Source organism: Hemitrygon akajei, chromosome 25 (genome assembly GCF_048418815.1).
Source record: "Hemitrygon akajei chromosome 25, sHemAka1.3, whole genome shotgun sequence".
NCBI classification, from domain to species: Eukaryota; Metazoa; Chordata; class Chondrichthyes; order Myliobatiformes; family Dasyatidae; genus Hemitrygon; species Hemitrygon akajei.
In genome coordinates, this window is record NC_133148.1 from 23,640,459 (window position 1) to 23,657,985 (window position 17,527).

Here is a 17,527-nt window from a genome sequence, read left to right on the forward strand (position 1 = left end):
GATCCCAGGCTCAGCCCAGATGGAGAAAGGGATTCTCATTGAGTCACAGTGTTCATTGTTACTAACCAATGCATGGAGTCTCCAAGCAAAGAATATACTGAGGTGTGTCTCTGCTGAGAAATCTGCATGCATCTTTCCGTCACTGTGTTACACAGTAACTAAACAATGCTCGGCCTCAGTCATTGGAACAGGATTTAATTCAAATGGCACATTGCTTTTATTTTATTTCCTCTGTTAAAACCTGCAGCAGTGTGTACCACAATGTTCAACCTGGTGTGTTTCTTCTACTCTGCAGTAAATATAACCCTAATGTACTGATGATCTGTCTGTCTTAACACAACCAAGAGAAACGTTTCCATTAAGATTCTAAAATTCTGTATTTCTAATCCACAGAATTGTCAGTCTTTATTCAAAATCCCGACATTGAAGAGATGTGGATCGACAAGACTGCTACCGTGAAGTGCACGGTTATCTGTACAGATCCCGAAGATATCCACATCTCTTGGCACGTGGGCGGGAAGGAGAAAACTAAAGGAATTCACACCCATCAAGCGGAGAGGGACGGGTCCCGATACAGAGTGCTCAGCGAACTCCAGATCAGTGTGGAGGAGTGGTTCAGTGGGGTGGAGTACGAGTGCTCTGCTCAGGAATCTCCTTCATCTTCCCCAGTGACAGCACGGACCAATAGTACCAAAGGTCGGTCAGAGACTAGCAATTAAATGGCCAGCATTAGTTACCTGAGTCAAAATGTTTGACATTTCCTTTGTTTTCTTGTCTATTTCAGTCGAGATAAAAAGTCCCAAGGTCAGACTGCTGCCTCCACCTCAGGAAGAGACCAAAGAAAGGCAAATGGCCACACTGGAGTGTGTGGCCTCTGGATTCTTCCCGGACCAAATAAATGTCATCTGGGAGAAAGGCAGCACCGTGATCACCTCCAACACCAGCGCTACACCGACCGCTCTGGAGCAGGGGTGGACTTTCAGTGCCAGACACTTCCTGACCATGAGTTTACAGGAGTGGGAGACAGAATCAGTCTTCAGCTGTACAGTGATTCATCCCCCCTCCAACAGCAGTATCAAGAAGCAAGTGAAGAACATCCAAGGTAGGGTCCTGGGACTCACCCCATTATTGAAATTGTTTACATTGTGCTATGAATTCAGGGTCAACACTAAATCACGGTCCAGCCCTGGTTTAGTTATGTGAGTGAACTGATAAAGTTCAATGAACAAAGTACATTTATTGTCAAAGTATGTGCATCAGATACAACCTTGAGATTCTCTTCTTGCAGGCAGTCACAAAACAAAGAAACACAATAGAATTCAGAGTCAAACATCCAGTGTGTGAAAAAGAAAGAACAGGTACATGGATTGGAAGGGCTCCCAACTGTTTTTTTTGCCATTGACCCTGACCATTAACCAAGGGGTTTGCGCACCCCAGTTTGTGAACCCTTGGTTTATAAGGTTATGGATCAAACACTAGCAAATGGGACTAGTGTGGATGGGGAATCTTGGTCAGAATGGACTCGTTGGACCAAAGGGTCTGTTTCCATGCAGTGTAACTCTATAATTCTAAAGTTCAAGATGTGCAAACAATAGCAAACTTCAAACAAACAATCCACTGAACCTGAACTGCAGAGTCCCCTGAAGTAAATCCACAGCCACGTCACCAGTTCAGCACTGCAACCGGTCCAGGAGACCGATGGCTGCAGGCCACGGCCACGGAGCCAGGCTCAGTGCTGAGGTGAGTGCCGATGGCTGCAGGCCGCAGCTGCAGAGTCAGTTCAGTGCTGAGGTGAGTGAAACCTCACAGAGTAGTGAGCTGAATACCGGTTTGTCCATTGACTCAGCCTCAACGGCTTAGTCTTTACAATCTTACCCGGCCAGTTATCGGTTTGTTCTCTGCTCTCAACCAATATAATCCAGAAGTTTCACCATATAAATAATTGTATCTCAGAAAATACTTCCATAATTTGAGGAGAATCCAGACCACTGGAGAAGTTTTTTCCCTACTGCGGTCACTTTGCTGAACAGTTAACTGCCGGTTAACTGTCAGCTAACTATTACTTGGATTGCACTACCTGTATGTATAATCTATATTTTCATTTATATTTATCATTATTATTGTTATGAGCAGAGAGACAATATCTGCCGGAAGTAAATTCCTTGTATGTGCATAGGTACTTGGTGATTAAAGTCTGATTCTGATTCTGATTCTGATTTCACTGGATAGGCATTTTGAAAATCCCTGATACTTGTCTTCAAAATGCGCCCTTCCTCTGCCTTTCAATACTATCTCAGACTCCGATTAGTGCCTTAGTTGTGACTGAATTTCCAGCAGAGCAGCTCTCCCTCTGCTCCTGTGTGGGAATAGTTAGCCTGGACAATGTGTAGAAGCCTCTGGAGGGCGGCTTGAACACACAGCATTCTGACAAAGCAGAAGCAAATTTTAGTTACACCAAATACAGAAAAAAGATACCTTTCAGCATTTGTGACAAAATGTAAATGTTTCTGCTTCTTACATTTTGAAATATGAAGTGTATTTTCTGAAATATTTTCACGTGAAACTTTGCTCTGTTTCCTGTTCCACAGACATACTCTGAAATACTGGTTATTTTCTGTATTGTTTTAATAAGTGGCTGGTAACAGTTTAAGTGACCATGAAACCTCAAAAACAATGTAAGGGCCAATCTTGTTCATTTACATTCCCTCAGGGTGTTTACCCTGTCTGCTCAATAGGGGAAATTCCTTTCTTCACCAAAGGTGATGGGTCTCAACTTGTCTTGATGGGACTGGCAAATCATTGACCAGAGATAAACAGAAAATGTTGGTCTTGTCAGTGAGAAATTTGTTCATTAGGGAATTGTGAAATAATAATTGTGACGTTTCTCCCAGATGAATGTTCAGCTACCCACCCCTCAGTCACTTTAAGCAAACCATCCTTCGAAGAGATCTGGACAAAGCGGACAGCGACCATTCTGTGTGAGGTGGTTCACAGTGATTTACAGGGATTCAGTGTAACCTGGCAGGTGGACGGAAGGAAGAGGGAAGATGGGGTGTGGACTCTGGGTCCAGACAGCAATGGAGGTGAAGACATGATCACCAGCAGACTGACTGTCCCTGCTGCAGAATGGAACAGTGGGGCTGAGTACTCGTGTGTGATAAAGGACGAGAGTTTGCCAACACCGGTGAAGAAATCCATCAGGAAGAACACAGGTACGTGTGGACAGAATTCAGTGTGAGTCTGATCTCAGCAATTGGACAGATTTATCACCATCCAGCAGGGTGATAGACTGTAGAAAATGAGAACAGGAGCAGGTCACTGGGTCTCTCGATCTGCTCAACCATTCAATCTGGTTTTGGCTGATCATAGAAACGGACCTACAGCACAATACAAGTACTTCGGCCCACAAAGCTATGCTAAACATGTCTTTACTATAGAAATTACCTAGGGTTCCCCATAGCCCTCTATTTTTCTAAGTTACATGCAACTGTCTAGGAGTTTCTTAAACTGTTTCAGCCTCCACCTCCGTTGCCAGCAGCTCATTCCATGCACTCACCGCCCTCTGCGTAAAAAAACTCTGTACCTACTTCCAACTGTGCCCTATCGTTTTAGCCTCAAATAGTCAAGTGTAGTTTTGTGTTGTTTCATGTAGCACCATGGTCCTGAAGGAACGTTGTTTCATTTTTACTGTGTAATGTACCAGCAGTTTATGGTTGAAATGACAATAAAAAAGCAACTTGACTTGATTTCAGCCCTGGGAAAAAAACTCTGACAATCCACATAATCAATACCTCTCATCATCTTATATACCTCTATCAGAATACCTCTCATCCTCCACTGCTCCAAGGAGAAAAGGCCCAGTTCACTCAACCTATTCTCATAAGGCATGCTCCCCAATCCAGGCAACATCCTTGTAAATGCTTTGCACCCTTTCTGTAGTTTTCACATCCTCCCTGCAGTGAGGTGACCGGAACTGAGTAGAAGTGAGGTCTGACTAGGGTCCTATATAGCTGCAACATTACCTCTCTTCTTCTAAACTCCACACATGATTGATGAAGGCCAATGCACTATATGCCTTCTTAACCACAGTAGCAGCTTTGAGTGTCCTATGGACTCAGACCCCAAGATCCCTCTAATCCACACTTCCAAGAGTCTTAACATTAATAATGTATTCTGTCATCATATTTAACCTACCAAAACGAACCACCTCACACTTACCAAGTTTGAACTCTATCTGCCACTTTTCAGCCTAGTTTTGCATCCAATCGATATCCCACTGTAAACTCTGACAACTCTCTGCACTACCCACAACACCCCCAACCTTTGTGTCATCAGCAGATTTACTAACCCATCTCTCTACTTCCTCATCCAGGTCATTTATAAAACCACGAAGAGTAAGGGTCCCAGGACAGATCCCTGAGGCACACCACAAGTCACTGACTTCCATGCAGAACATGACCAATCTACAACCACTCTTTGCCTTCTCTGGGCAAGTCAATTCTGGATCCACAAAGCAATTTCCCTTAGATCCCATGACTCTTTCTCAATAAGCCTTGCATGAGGTACCTTATCAAATGTCTTGCTGAAATCCATAGCCTCTACATCTACTGATCTACCCTCATCAAAGTGTGTTGTCACATCCTCAAAAAATTCAGTCAGGCTCATAAAGCATGATCTGTCTTTGACAAAGCCATGCTGACTATTTCTAATCATGTTATGCCTCTCCAAATGTTCATAAATCCTGCCTCTCAGGATCTTTTCCATCAGCTTACCAACCACTGAGAAAAGACTCACTGGTCCATAATTTCCTGGGCTATCTCTACACCCTGTCTTGAATAAGTAAACAACATCTGCAAACCTCCAATCCTCCGGAACCTCCCCTGTCCCCAATGATGATGCAAAGATCATCACCAGAGGCTCATCAGTCCCCTCCCTCAACTCTCACAGTAACCTTGGGTACATCTCGTCTGGTCCCGGTGACTTATCCAATTTGATGCTTTTCAAAAGCGCCAGCACATCCTCTTTCTTAATGTCTATATGCTCAAGCTTTTCAGTCCACTGTAAATCATCCCCACAATTGTCAAGATCCTTTTCCATAGTCAGTACTGAAGCAAAGTATTCATTAAGTACTTCTGCTATCTCCTTCGGTTCCAAACACTCATTTCACCTGTCATACTTGATTGGTCCTATTCTCTCACATTTTATCCTTTTGCTCTTCACATACTTGTCGAATGCCTTGGGGTTTTCCTTAATCCTGTCTGCCAAGGCCTTCTTATGGCCTCTTCTGGCTCTCCTAATTTTATTCATAAACTCCTTCCTGCTAGCCTTCTAATCCTCAAAATCTCTATCATGACCTAGCTTTTTAAACCTTTCGTAAGCTTTTCTTCTTGATGAGATTTACAACAGCCTTTATATACCATGGTTCCTGTACTCTACCATCCATTTCCTGTCTCATTGGAACGTACCTATGCAGAACTGCACACAAGTATCCACTGAACATCTGCCACATTTCTGCTGTACGTTTCCCTGAGAACATCCTTTCCCTATTTATGTTTCCAAGTTCTGCCTCATAGCCTCATATTTCCCCTTATTCCAATTAAACGCTTTCCAAACTTGTCTGTTCCTATTCCTCTCCATTGTTATGGTAATGGAGGTAGAATGGTGATCTATCTCGAAAATGCTCTCCCACTGATAGATCTGATATTTGACCAGGTTAATTTCCCAATACTAGATCGTACAGCCTCACCAATTGTAGGATTATCTACATATTGTGTCAACAAACCTTCCTGAATTCACAAACTCGACCCCATTTAAACCCCTTGCTCTAGGAAGATGCCAATCAATATTTGGGAAATTAAAATCTCCCACCATGGCAACCATATTATTATTATAATTTTCCAGAATCTGTCTCCCTATCTGCTCCTCGATGTCCCTGTTACTATTGGATGGTCTATAAAAAAAACACCCAGTAGTGTTATTGACCCATTTCTGTTCCTAACTTCCACCCACAGAGACTCCGTAGACAATCTCTCCATAACTTCCTCCTTTTTTGAAGCCATGACACCATCTCTGATCAGCAGTGCCATACCCCCACCTCTTTTGCCTCCCTCCCTGGCCTTTCTGAAACATCTATAGCCTGGCACTCAAAGTAGCCATTCCTGCCCCTGAGCCATCCAAATCTCTGTAATGCATAGCTTCAAGTACTGATCCACGCTCTAAGCTCATCCTCTTTGTTCATATGCTTCTTGCATTAAAATAGACATATCTCAAACCATCGGTCTGAGTGTTTCCCTTCTCTATCACCTGCCTATCCTCCGTCTCGCACTGTCTACAAACTTCCTCTATTTGTGAGCAGACCGCCTCTTTCTGTGTCTCTTCAGTTTGGTTCCCACCCCCCAGCAATTTTAGTTTAAACTCTCCCCAACAGCTGTAGCAAAGCTCCCCGCCAGGTTATACGTACCCCTCAGATTCAAGAGCAACCCTTCCTTTTTGTACAGGTCATACCTGTCCCAAAAAAGGTCCCAATGATTTAGAAATCTGAATCCCTGGACCCTCCTCCAATCCCTCAGCAATGCAGTTATCCTCCACCTCATTCTTTTGATCATCCAAATTCAATCTCTGCTCCTGTTTTCTCCAGCTATCTTTCACCCAAAGAAGCATATTCAACCCATTCTTGAATATATTAGATGATATTTCTTCGTGCTTTCTGTGGGAGAGAGTTCCACAGGTTCTCACTCCCTCTCACACGTACACAGCTGAGACTGTCACCCCTGCTCCAGGGGAGATGGAACAAACAGCACAGGATGATGCAAGTCCAGGGGCTGAGTTCCACTTTCTGTCAAGTTGCTGTGTTCAGCGACTCCCATTGATTAAACTGAATAGACTAACATCGCTGGAATCTCTAAAATGCAGGAGGTTGAAGATTTCCATTCCACAAATCCCAGTGATCAGCATAAAGGGAAAAGCCTTCAATTTCAGATAAAGTGAAGCCTCTCAGATTTAGAAATTGTTCATGTTGCTACAAGACCAGAATGTGTCGGGTAAGTAAGGAATTGTTGGAAAATTCATTCTAACTGAGATTCTCTCTGTTCCAGTTGACGTTGTGATTCATCCTCAGGTCTACCTCCTCCCACCTTCATCGGATGAGGTAGACACCGATCAGACTGGGACCTTGATGTGCCTGGTCACCAAGTTCTCTCCCACAGACATCTATGTGGCCTGGATGGCCAATGACACCCTTCTGAAGACAGGGTTTGTGAACCAGCCGGTGACCAAGGACCCCAGAAGAGGCTGGAACACAATGACCAGTCAGCTGAAGGTTACTCCTGAGGAGTGGAAGAGCGGCACCACTTTCTCCTGTGTGGTGGGTCATGAGTCGCTCACAACCAACCTGTTCCGAAGCATCAATAAATCTCACAGCAAACCCACCCTGGTCAATGTCTCACTTGTTCTGACTGATAGTTTTAAATCTTGTGTGTAACACTGTGTGATTCAATCCATGAAACCCTAGTTTTGTTAGCTTTATGATTATTAATTATCAGAGAGGATTATTTAGCTGACTAAAACATGTTTAAAATCTGGACCTTTTAAAATAATTAATGAAATTAAACTAAACGACAAACATGATTCAGCACAAATCTCTGAGTTTGTGTGTACATTCTCAGACCTTCTTCTGCCACGTTTGAATGGATTTCAACCCTGTGTGGGACGGCACAATGTATTAAATCTTTGTATCTGTCAATGTACTGATCTATGTTCAATAAATATGACATGAAAATGTTTTGATTGTGATTTTCAGAGACGGGAAATATGGAACTTTCAACATGCAGTGCACACTCAGGGAGAAATAATATCTTTGTATCTCTGGTGTCTAAACGCTTCCTGCAGTGGGTGTCCCAATGATCAGCTGTCAACTAATAGTCTGAGAAATTAGAACCTACAGCCATCTGATGAAGAGTTGAGAGTTGAAACCACTGACAAAATGTCATATCAGTGTCGAAGATGTTGGATCACTATTTGAGGGCTCCTTGTCCCCACTAACATTGCTGCTCCTCATCTGGTGCCTGTGTGAATGAACCGTATCATTGGTGGGAACTGTTCTGTAGCAATGGCGCAGTTAAACATCTGTCTGTCAGTGCAGACAGTTTGCATCTGTACTGGAGGGGAACTAATATCCTAGTGCGAAGGTTTGCTTGTGCTGCATGGTGGGGGTGGGAGTGGGGTGGGTGGATGCCAGTTAAAGTAGAGTTGCATGGGATGGGAACTAGAGTGTCAGAACAGATCGTGGAGTAGTTGTGGAGACAGATGTTGAGACATTAGAGAAAGTCAAGAATCAAAAAGATGAGTGTGGTTTGAATAATGTTCTGAGCTGCCTATATTTCAAGCAAGTATTGTTGGAAAGGCAGATGAGCTCAGGGCAGAGGTCAACACATGGAATTATGATATTTAGCCATTAGTGAGACTCGGTTGCAGGAGAGGCAGGACTGGCAGCTCAATATTCTGGGGTTTTGTTGTTTTAGTCCCAACAGAGTGGGAGTTGTGGCATTACACATCAATGAAAATGTCACGGCAGTGTTCAGTCAGGAGAGACTGGAGAACTCTTGTGAGGCTTTACGGGTGGAAATGAGGAATAGGAAAGCTATGGCCATGTTAATGGGGCTATAATATAGATGACCCTGCAGGATTTAGAGCTACAAACTGTTGGGAGATCACAGACTACTGCAAGAAACATAAGGTTGTGATAGTTGGTGATTTCAACTTTCCACATTTTGACTTGGACTCTCATACTGTAAAAGGGATGCAGTTTATCAAATGTATTCAGGAAAGTTTCCTTAATCGGTACATAGAAATCCCAACAGAGTTTGTGCAATACTTGATTTCTTATTCAGCAATGAGACAGGGCAGGTGACAGAAGATTGTGTACAGGAACACTTTGCATCTACTGACCATAATGCCATTGGTTTCAAAATAATTACGCAAAAATATAGGTCTAGTTCCAAGGTTCAGATTCTAAACTGGAGAAAGGCCAATTCTGATGGTATCAGAAAGGATCTGGCAAGCATGAACTGGGGGCAGGGTGTTTTCTAGCAAAGGTGTACTTGGTAAGTGGAAAGCCTTCAAAAATGAAATTTTGAGAGCACGTTGCAAGTATGTGCCTGTCAGAAGAAAAGGCAAGGATGACAGGTTCAGGGAATGTTGGTCTTCACGAGATATTGAGGCCCTGATTAAGAAGTAAAAGGAAGTGCACAGCAGGTATCAGCAGGTAGGGACAAATGAGGTACTTATGGAGTGTAAAAAATGCAAGAAATCACCTAAGAAAGAAATAAGAAGGGCTAAGAGAATGGACAAGGTTGCCCGAGCAGACAAAGTGAAGGGGAATCCCAAGGGACTCTGCAGATATGTTAAGAGCACAATGATTGCAAGGGACAATATTGGTTCTCTAAGAGATCAGAATGGTAATCTATGTGTGGTGCCAAAAGTGATGGGGAGATCATCAATGGATTTTTTTGTTTCTTTATTTATTTGGGAGATGGATAGAGCATCTGTGGAAATGAGGCAAAGCAGAATCGAGGACATGGACCCTTTACAGATTACGGAGTAGGAGGTGTTTACTGTCTTTAAGCAAATTAAGGATTGTTGGGGGATGGTGCTAGCAGAGATATTTAAGGCATCCTTAGCACCAGGCGAGATACTGGAGAATAACAGGATAGCTGATGTTTCATAGTTTAAAAAAGGCTGTAAAAATAAACCATGAAATTATGGGCCAGAGAGCTTGACACCTGTAGTGGGAAGGCTATTGGAAGGTATTCTAAGGGACCGAATATATGTGTATTTGGATAGACATGGAGTGATTGAGAATAGACAGTATGGCTTTGTGTGTGTAGACATGTCTAACCAATTCTATGAAGGAAGTTACTAGGAAAGTTGATGAAGGAAAGGCAGTGGATGTTATCTACATGGGCCTTAGCAAGGCATTTGACAAGGTCCCAAATGGGAGGGTGGTCAGGAAGGTTCAATCGCATGGCATTCAAGATGAGGCAGCAAATTGGATTGGACATTGACTTTGTGGGAGAAGCCAGAAGATAGTTGCCCGTCTGACTGGAGGCCTGTGACGAGTAGAGTTTCGCATGAATCGGTGTTGAGTCCATTGTCATCTGTATCAATAATCTGAATGATGACATGGTTAACTGGATCAGCAAGTTTGCAATGGACTCCAAAATTGTGGGTGTTGTGGATAGCAAGAAAGACTATCAGAGCTTGTAGTGGAATCTGGATCAGTTGGTAAAATAGTCAGAAAAATGGCTGATGGAATTTAATGCAGACAAGTGTGAGGTGTTGCAGTTTGGTAGGACCAACCAGGGTAGGTCTTACACAGTGAACAATAGGACACTGAGGAGTGCAGTAGAACAAAGGGATGTGAGAATACAGGTCCATAATTTATTGAAAATGGAGGCACAAGTAGATAGGATCATAAAGAAATATTTTGCCACATTGGCCTTCATAAATCAAATTACTGAGTACAGGAGATGGGATGTTATGTTAAAGTTGTATAAGACATTCATGAGGCCTAATTTGAAGTGAATTGAATTGACTATATTACTTACATCCTTCACATACATGAGGAGTAAAAATATTTACCTGTTCAATTTTGGTCTCTTACCTGCAGGAAAGATGTAAATAAGCTTGAAAGAGTACAGAGAAAGTTTAAAAGGATGCTACCAGGACTGGAGAAACTGTTATCAGGAAAGATTACATAGGTTAGGACTGTTTTCCCTGGAACATGTGAGATTAAGGGGAGATTTAATGGTGACATACAAAATTATCAGGGGTATAGATAGAGTAAATGCAAACAGGCTTTTTCCACTGAGGTTGGGTGGGACTACAACTAGAGATCATGGGTTAAAGGTGAAATGTTTAACAGGAACATGAGGGGAAACTTCTTCACTCAGAGATTTGTGGGAGAGTGGAATAAACTGCCTGAGCAAGTGGTGCTTGCAAGCTCGATTTCAATGTTTAAGAGAAGTTTTGGTGGTTACATGGATGGGAGGGGTATGGAGGGCAATGGTCTGGGTGCGTCAATGGGACTTGGCAGTTTAAATGGCTCAGCACAGACCAGATGGGCCAAAGGGCCTGTTTCTGTGCTGTACCTTTCTGAGACTCAATGACTGTCAGACAATGACCAAGACCAGACAGTCTGCGTCTGCATTGAGTGCAGTTGAGAAGAATCCAGATTTCTGGACTCAAACATATCAGATGTAAAAGGGGCACGAGAGGGTAGATGTTGAGAGAATTTCACCTGTCACAGAGCAATGAACAAGGGACAGAGTTACAAAGCAAGGGGCAGAACATTTGAAATTGCAGTGCAGAGAAATTTCTTCCCTCAGAGGGAATGAATCCCCAGAAATCTCAGCCCAGAGGATGGAATCTGGTGGTCTGCACTTTCTCCTGTTTTCGTCTTGTGAGTTCAGCGGAGACAGAGACAGAGAGAATTGGAAGAAGAGACAAAGGATGAGATCAGAACTGTGCAAATAAAGAAATAGGTGTGTTGGACCCAGGATAGATCTTTAGCAATATTGACACCCAGGAACCAGAAACTGCTCACCCTTTCCACTGCTGATCCTTCAATGAAGACTGATGTGTGTTCCCATGACTTCCCCTTCCTGAAGTTTACAATCAATTACTTCATCTTACTAATGTTGAATGTAAGGTTGTTGTTGCAACACCATTTACCCAGCTGATCTATCCTGCTCTTGTGTGCCTCCTCATCACCCTGAAATTCTGCCCACAACAGTTCATCAGCAAGTTTATAAACACCACTTGAGCTGTACCTAGCCATACAGTCGTGGGTGCAGAGAGAGTAGAACAGTGGATTAAGCACACATCCTTGAGGTGCTCCAGTGTTGATTGTCAGTGAGGAGGAGATGCTCTTTCAGATCCACACTGACTGTGGTCTCCCAGTGAGGATGTCAAGGGATCCAGTTGTGGAGGGAGGTCCAGAGGCCCAGGTTTTGGAGTTTGTTGATTATAACTGAGGGTATGATTGTGTTGAACACTGAGCTGTAATCAGTAAACAACATCTTGATGTACAACAGGTATTGCTATTGTCCAGGTGATCCAAGACCCAGTGGAGAGCCAGTGAGATTCCATCTGCTGTAGAACTATTTCAGCAATAGGCAAATTGCAGTCGGTCCAGGTCCTTGCTTAGGCAGGAGTTAATTCTGGCCGTGACCAGCCTCTCAAAGCATTTCATCACAGTGGATGTAGGTGCAACTGGGTGATAGTCATTGAGACAGCTACCCTGCTCTTCCTGGGCACTGCTATGATTCTCACTGTTTTGAACCAGGTGGAACCTCTGACTGCAGCAGTGAGATATTGAAGATGTCCTTGAACACTCCCAACAGTTAGCTGGCACAGGTTTTCAATTTCCGACCAGGTACACCATCAGGGCCTGATGCCTCGTGAGGGTTCACCCTCTTGTAAGCTGTTTTGACGTTGGTGTCTGACACAGAGATGACAGGGTCACCAGAAACTGCAGGGATTTACCCACATGTAGTTTTATTCTCCCTTTCAAAGTGTGCATAAATGGCATTGAGCTCATCTGGGAATGAAACATCACTGCCATTCATGTTGTTGGCTTTCACATTGTAGGAAATAATGGCCTGAAAAGTATGCCAGAGCTGAAGGGGATCTGATTCCTTCTCTTAGTTCAATTGGAATTGTTCAAAAGTTCATTTATTATCAAAGCCTGTATCCACATACAACTTAAAATTTGTGTTCTCCAGATCTCTCTCTCTCTCTCTGACTATCCATCCCATAGGATGATGATGGTTCCTTTCAGTCAGTTAGTGCAGTTTGATATGTCTATCCTGGAGTGACTGTACAGGCCCATCCTTGATAGCCATGAAAACAAGAAAGAATATGAAAGTCTTTCAGAGAGAAACATCAAATCCACGCTATCCCGATCATGAATCTCCCCCCCCAGTGCCATCCACTACCTCCCTACATAAAATGGAACAGGAACGTTGACCCCAAAAAATAAACCCTCCCCCACACTAAAACTAACAGAACACTGACCCCCAAACACCCTTCCCTCATACAACAAAACTGAAAAGGAACAGGTGATTAAAAAACACAGAATATAAAATGATAAGTCTGAAAATGTTCACAGTCCATAAACACAACAGTGCAATCCATAAACACAGAACCACAATACCATCTCCGATATCACTGACATTCATTGAAAGAGCAGAGAGGGGCACCACACGAGGCAGAGAGGCCGACCTGTCTGTCACAGCAAGCCACACAGCAACAGGCTGCTCACAGAATCCATCTCTAGCAGTGATCAAAAGACAGGCAGTCGGTGCCGAAACTCCCACTCGCTTAATGGATGCTTTAAATGGCGAAATGGAGTCAATCACTGGCTCGCGCCACCTCCTTACGTTTCATCACATCGAGGCTGTCTGAGTACTTGCTCAGAATCCTCTCACAGTCAGCAAAGTGCTGGATCACTGAAACGAACTCCTGTCAAAATCAGTCTCTAACTCTAACAGTCCCAGAAACATATTTAAGGAGAAAAACAGACGTAAAGGACCAAAAGAATATATTTTTGTGAGCTATCTGGAAGACGTTGACTGAGGGAGCATCGCACTCTGGCACCATCTTCACCAAGGTGTGTTTATTTACTCTGAAAATTGCCTTCCACAGGTCGTACCTGGGCATCTTGTCTAATACAGGATCACCAGCCTAGACTGCCATAGATCAAGCCCTTAGCAGACTACAAACCTCCTGGTCCATCCACAACTTTTGCTTTGGGGATGTCCAGTATGTTCTTGAAGGCACACACTCATCCACACAGTCTTGATGAAGCTGGTGACACCTCTGACATATTCATTCAGATTTGAAGATATGCCTCTGAATATTATCAAGTTCACCAACTCAAAGTCCTGTAGGTGGTCCTGCACTTCTGCCTTCCTTGACAAAATATTCTTGGTCCTCACTACCAGCACTGCGGTCTTTAGTCTCTGCCTATATGTCGGGAGGTGATGTACAGCCAGATGATTGGCCTTATCAAAGTGTGGCCATGGGCTGACACTGTTACATACCCCATGGGTATCTTGTGACTGTCTTATGACCATGATGTAATTGAGAATCCTGTGAGCATGATGTAATGGTCTTGTGATGGTGGGGTGATGTAATTTTCCCGCCAGTCTGAGGTGACATGATGACATGTTCTCAACAGGTATATAACAGGAAACCCTTGTTGTAACGCAGTTGAGTTGAGTCTTTGTTTAATTTGGCAGTTACTCCGTTATGCTGCGTATTTGTCTCATGATGCAGTTTTGTTTTAAAGTGGAGTTTTACTTCCTATTGTAAGGTACAGAATCATTGTGCTGGCAGTTTCACCAACTGCTGCCAGTCTTGCTTGATGTGTCTTTGATTTAATCCTAAAGTCTAAGTATTGGAGAGTGAAGACTTTACCGAAGTACGGGAACACAAATTAAAGTTGGTGTCGTTCGGCGGTTTAATACAGGATCGACATTATTAAATCTTTGTTCAGAAAATAGTGACCTGCATCTGAGATAACCCCTGCCTGTAAGAGCAGGAAGGTTTGTGCAGTGTTATTAGCCAAGAGAAAGATCAGTTCCTTTAAGCCGTTTTTATTTCCTTTGTCGTGAATCCTTTGGACAATGCATATCTCGACTGTGATCAACAGATTTGTCATTTTCTTCAGAGAAATTGTTGCAGTAAAGTCTCTCCTTTCTGACTGTATAAATCACTTGGACTTTAGAATTTACCCCTTTAAGACTGTGTTTGAAATTACTACCTTAAGAACTTTTCCAGAGTTGCCATATAGCAGTTAATTTCCGGTTAATTTAGTGGTTTGGTTACTTTTCATTTTTGTTGAGCAGAGTTTAATAAATATTTATGTTTGTTTATAAAACCTGACTCAATTCTATATTCATTGTTGCCGGACTTGTAACAGCACAGTAACCATGTTGATGGTGGTATAACAGTGGTAAAGTGTTGGCTCCTCTGTTTCCACAGGAGATATGTTAGTGGTCGTTGTTCAAAGACTTCCTCAAGATGTCCTGGGTTCAAATCCAGGGGTGCTATTTCGTGTTTACTGATCACGGTGCTCAGCTCTTCCAGTGACTGTCCGATGTTGGCCTGAGGTGGCTGCCCCCACACCATGCCAGGATCTGCTGCAGACTAATGGACTGAAATTGTTTACAATCATTCATCAACAACTCCATTGTCACTGTGTCATGTGACAGGGGACTGAAGCCAGCAGGATTTAATCATGACCAGTGTCCTGCAATGATCTTTGTCGGCTCTGCAACTATTCACTGATGTTACTAATGATGTGGATGATGGGACGCAAGGCCATGTCTATGAGTGTCCAGCAAATGAAAAGCAGACTCCACAGTAAATAGAATGGCAGGGAGGTTTAAAGTGTAGAAATGGAAATAGATGAAGTGAACAGGACAAATGGAACAAAGCGAGATCATTGACTGGGGCAGGTAAGTTACAGAGATAAAAAGAGAGATTTTTCATGGGAGATTTGAAAGTCAGCATCAGAATTTTCTATCTGGAGGAATCCCAGGCTCAGTCCGAACAGATATGAGGCAGCTCATTGATTCAGATCAATGTCACAAATGGATCTACAGACTCTCACATGCACCGAGACAAGAAGATTTCAGGAAATGTCGTCTTTGATGAGAAACTGCATCTCTCATTGCAATTCACAGCTCTGTTAGCGCATTTTATTGGCATTCCAGCAGCTAAATGTCACGTAGCTGGGCAACTGTCCTGCAGTCCCTGCTATGGTCTGAATGGGTCCCGCGGAAATATCTCATGTGTCGCATCTCAGACAGATGTGTGAGAGTGCAGCACTCCCTCAGTACTAGTACCAGGATCATTGACCTAAAGTCTGTTCCCAAGCCTCAGGACAACGGCGTGAACACACAACCAGAGGTGACTGTGCTGGATTCTAGTTTGAGATTACAAACTATTTCTCTGATGTTCTTTGGTGAAGGACGTTGGCCTTCCTACCCTGTTTACTCATATCCATCAGTCCCACACCAAACTCTTCACTGTTCTGTGATCGGCCGGCTGGAGCAGAGCAAGGAATGCCGGCCTTGTCAGTGAGGGAATGATGAAATAATGACTGCAGGATCAATGTTTGCACACCAGCGTCTCAGAGACATGAAGCAAGTCTATCTGTCAGCAGAACTGGGGGAACTGAGTTTCACTGGAGCAGGCATTGTGGAATGTAACTGGACACCAGACAGTTGTTGAGTTCCAGTAAACCAGAAAGATGCACAGTACTCAGCCAGGCACAGAACTAGTGCTGAAGCAATGGTACACAGTACACTTGTGATGCTATCTCAATGTTATCCCTTTCTCTGATCACAAGTGTTTTCTGACCCACTGAACACTTTCCACAATTTCTCTTTCATTTCCAAAAGTAAAAAGCTTCACGAAGAAATATGAACATTGACTTCTCTAACTTCCGTTAATGCCCCTCCTCCCCTTCTTACCCCATCCCTGACAATATTTAATTGTTGTTTTTTTCTCTTTCTCTCTGCCCATCACTCTGCCTGTTCTCCATCTCCCTCTGGTGCTCCCCCCTCCCCCTCTCTTTCTCCAGAGGCCTCCCGTCCCATGATCCTTTCCCTTCTCCAGCTCTTTGTTACTTTTGCCAATCACCTTTCCAGCTCTTAGCTTCATCCCACCCCCTCAGGTCTTCTCCTATCATTTCACATTTCCCCCTCCCCCTACTACTTTCAAATCTCTTACTATCTTTCCTTTCAGTTAGTCCTGACGAGGGGTCTCCCCCCGAAACTTCAACAGTGCTTCTCCTTATAGATGCTGCCTAGCCTGCTGTGTTCCACCAGCATTTTGTGTGTGTTGTTTAAATATAACTTTCTTCCGTTAATTGAATACACGCAACAAATACTTCCCTATGACATTATCATTAATTGGTCAAATTAATGCTATTAAAATGATAGTGTTACCAGTAAACCAAAGAGATGCACAGTATTCAGCCAGGAACAGAACTAGTGCTGAAGCAATGGTACAGGGTACACTTGTGATGTTATCTCAATGTTATCCCTTTCTCTGTCCATAAATGTTCTCTAACCTGCTGAATACTTTCCACAATTTCCCTTTCATTTCCAAAAGTAAAAAGCCTTTACATTTTAGATGCAGAGAGATCACTAGTGGTGTAAACATTGACCTGATGATGTAAGAGCAGAATATTCCAGGTAAACATCATATGGAAAATAAAGGTCCATTCCCAATAGGAACCCTCTAAGGTTACCCTTCCCCACCAGATGAGATGAACAAAAGTTGGGTCACTGGGTTCTCTGCAGCAGAGATTCCCATGGACAGAGTGGCCGACAACTCCAGTTGTCAACCTTCAATTGATGGTTGATCCTACAACAGTGTGGTTCACGTCACTGAAACAAGCAAGACTACCTGCAAGTCCTTTCACATTAGTGCAAAATGGAAATATATAGATTCC

At 43.3% G+C, this 17,527-nt stretch overlaps 1 protein-coding gene across 1 annotated transcript in view; it reads left to right on the forward strand.

The window, feature by feature from the left end:
* LOC140716255 (uncharacterized) overlaps positions 1 to 7,777 on the forward strand; it is a 100,156-nt gene extending 92,379 nt beyond the window's left edge. Inside the window, exons 9-12 of the mRNA XM_073028864.1 lie at positions 394 to 696; positions 785 to 1,102; positions 2,892 to 3,212; positions 7,095 to 7,777. Of these exons, the coding sequence (XP_072884965.1) occupies positions 394 to 696; positions 785 to 1,102; positions 2,892 to 3,212; positions 7,095 to 7,480 (1,328 nt within the window). The 3' untranslated portion in view covers positions 7,481 to 7,777. The remainder of the gene's footprint in view (positions 1 to 393; positions 697 to 784; positions 1,103 to 2,891; positions 3,213 to 7,094) is intronic.
* Positions 7,778 to 17,527: the final 9,750 nt, after the last annotated feature.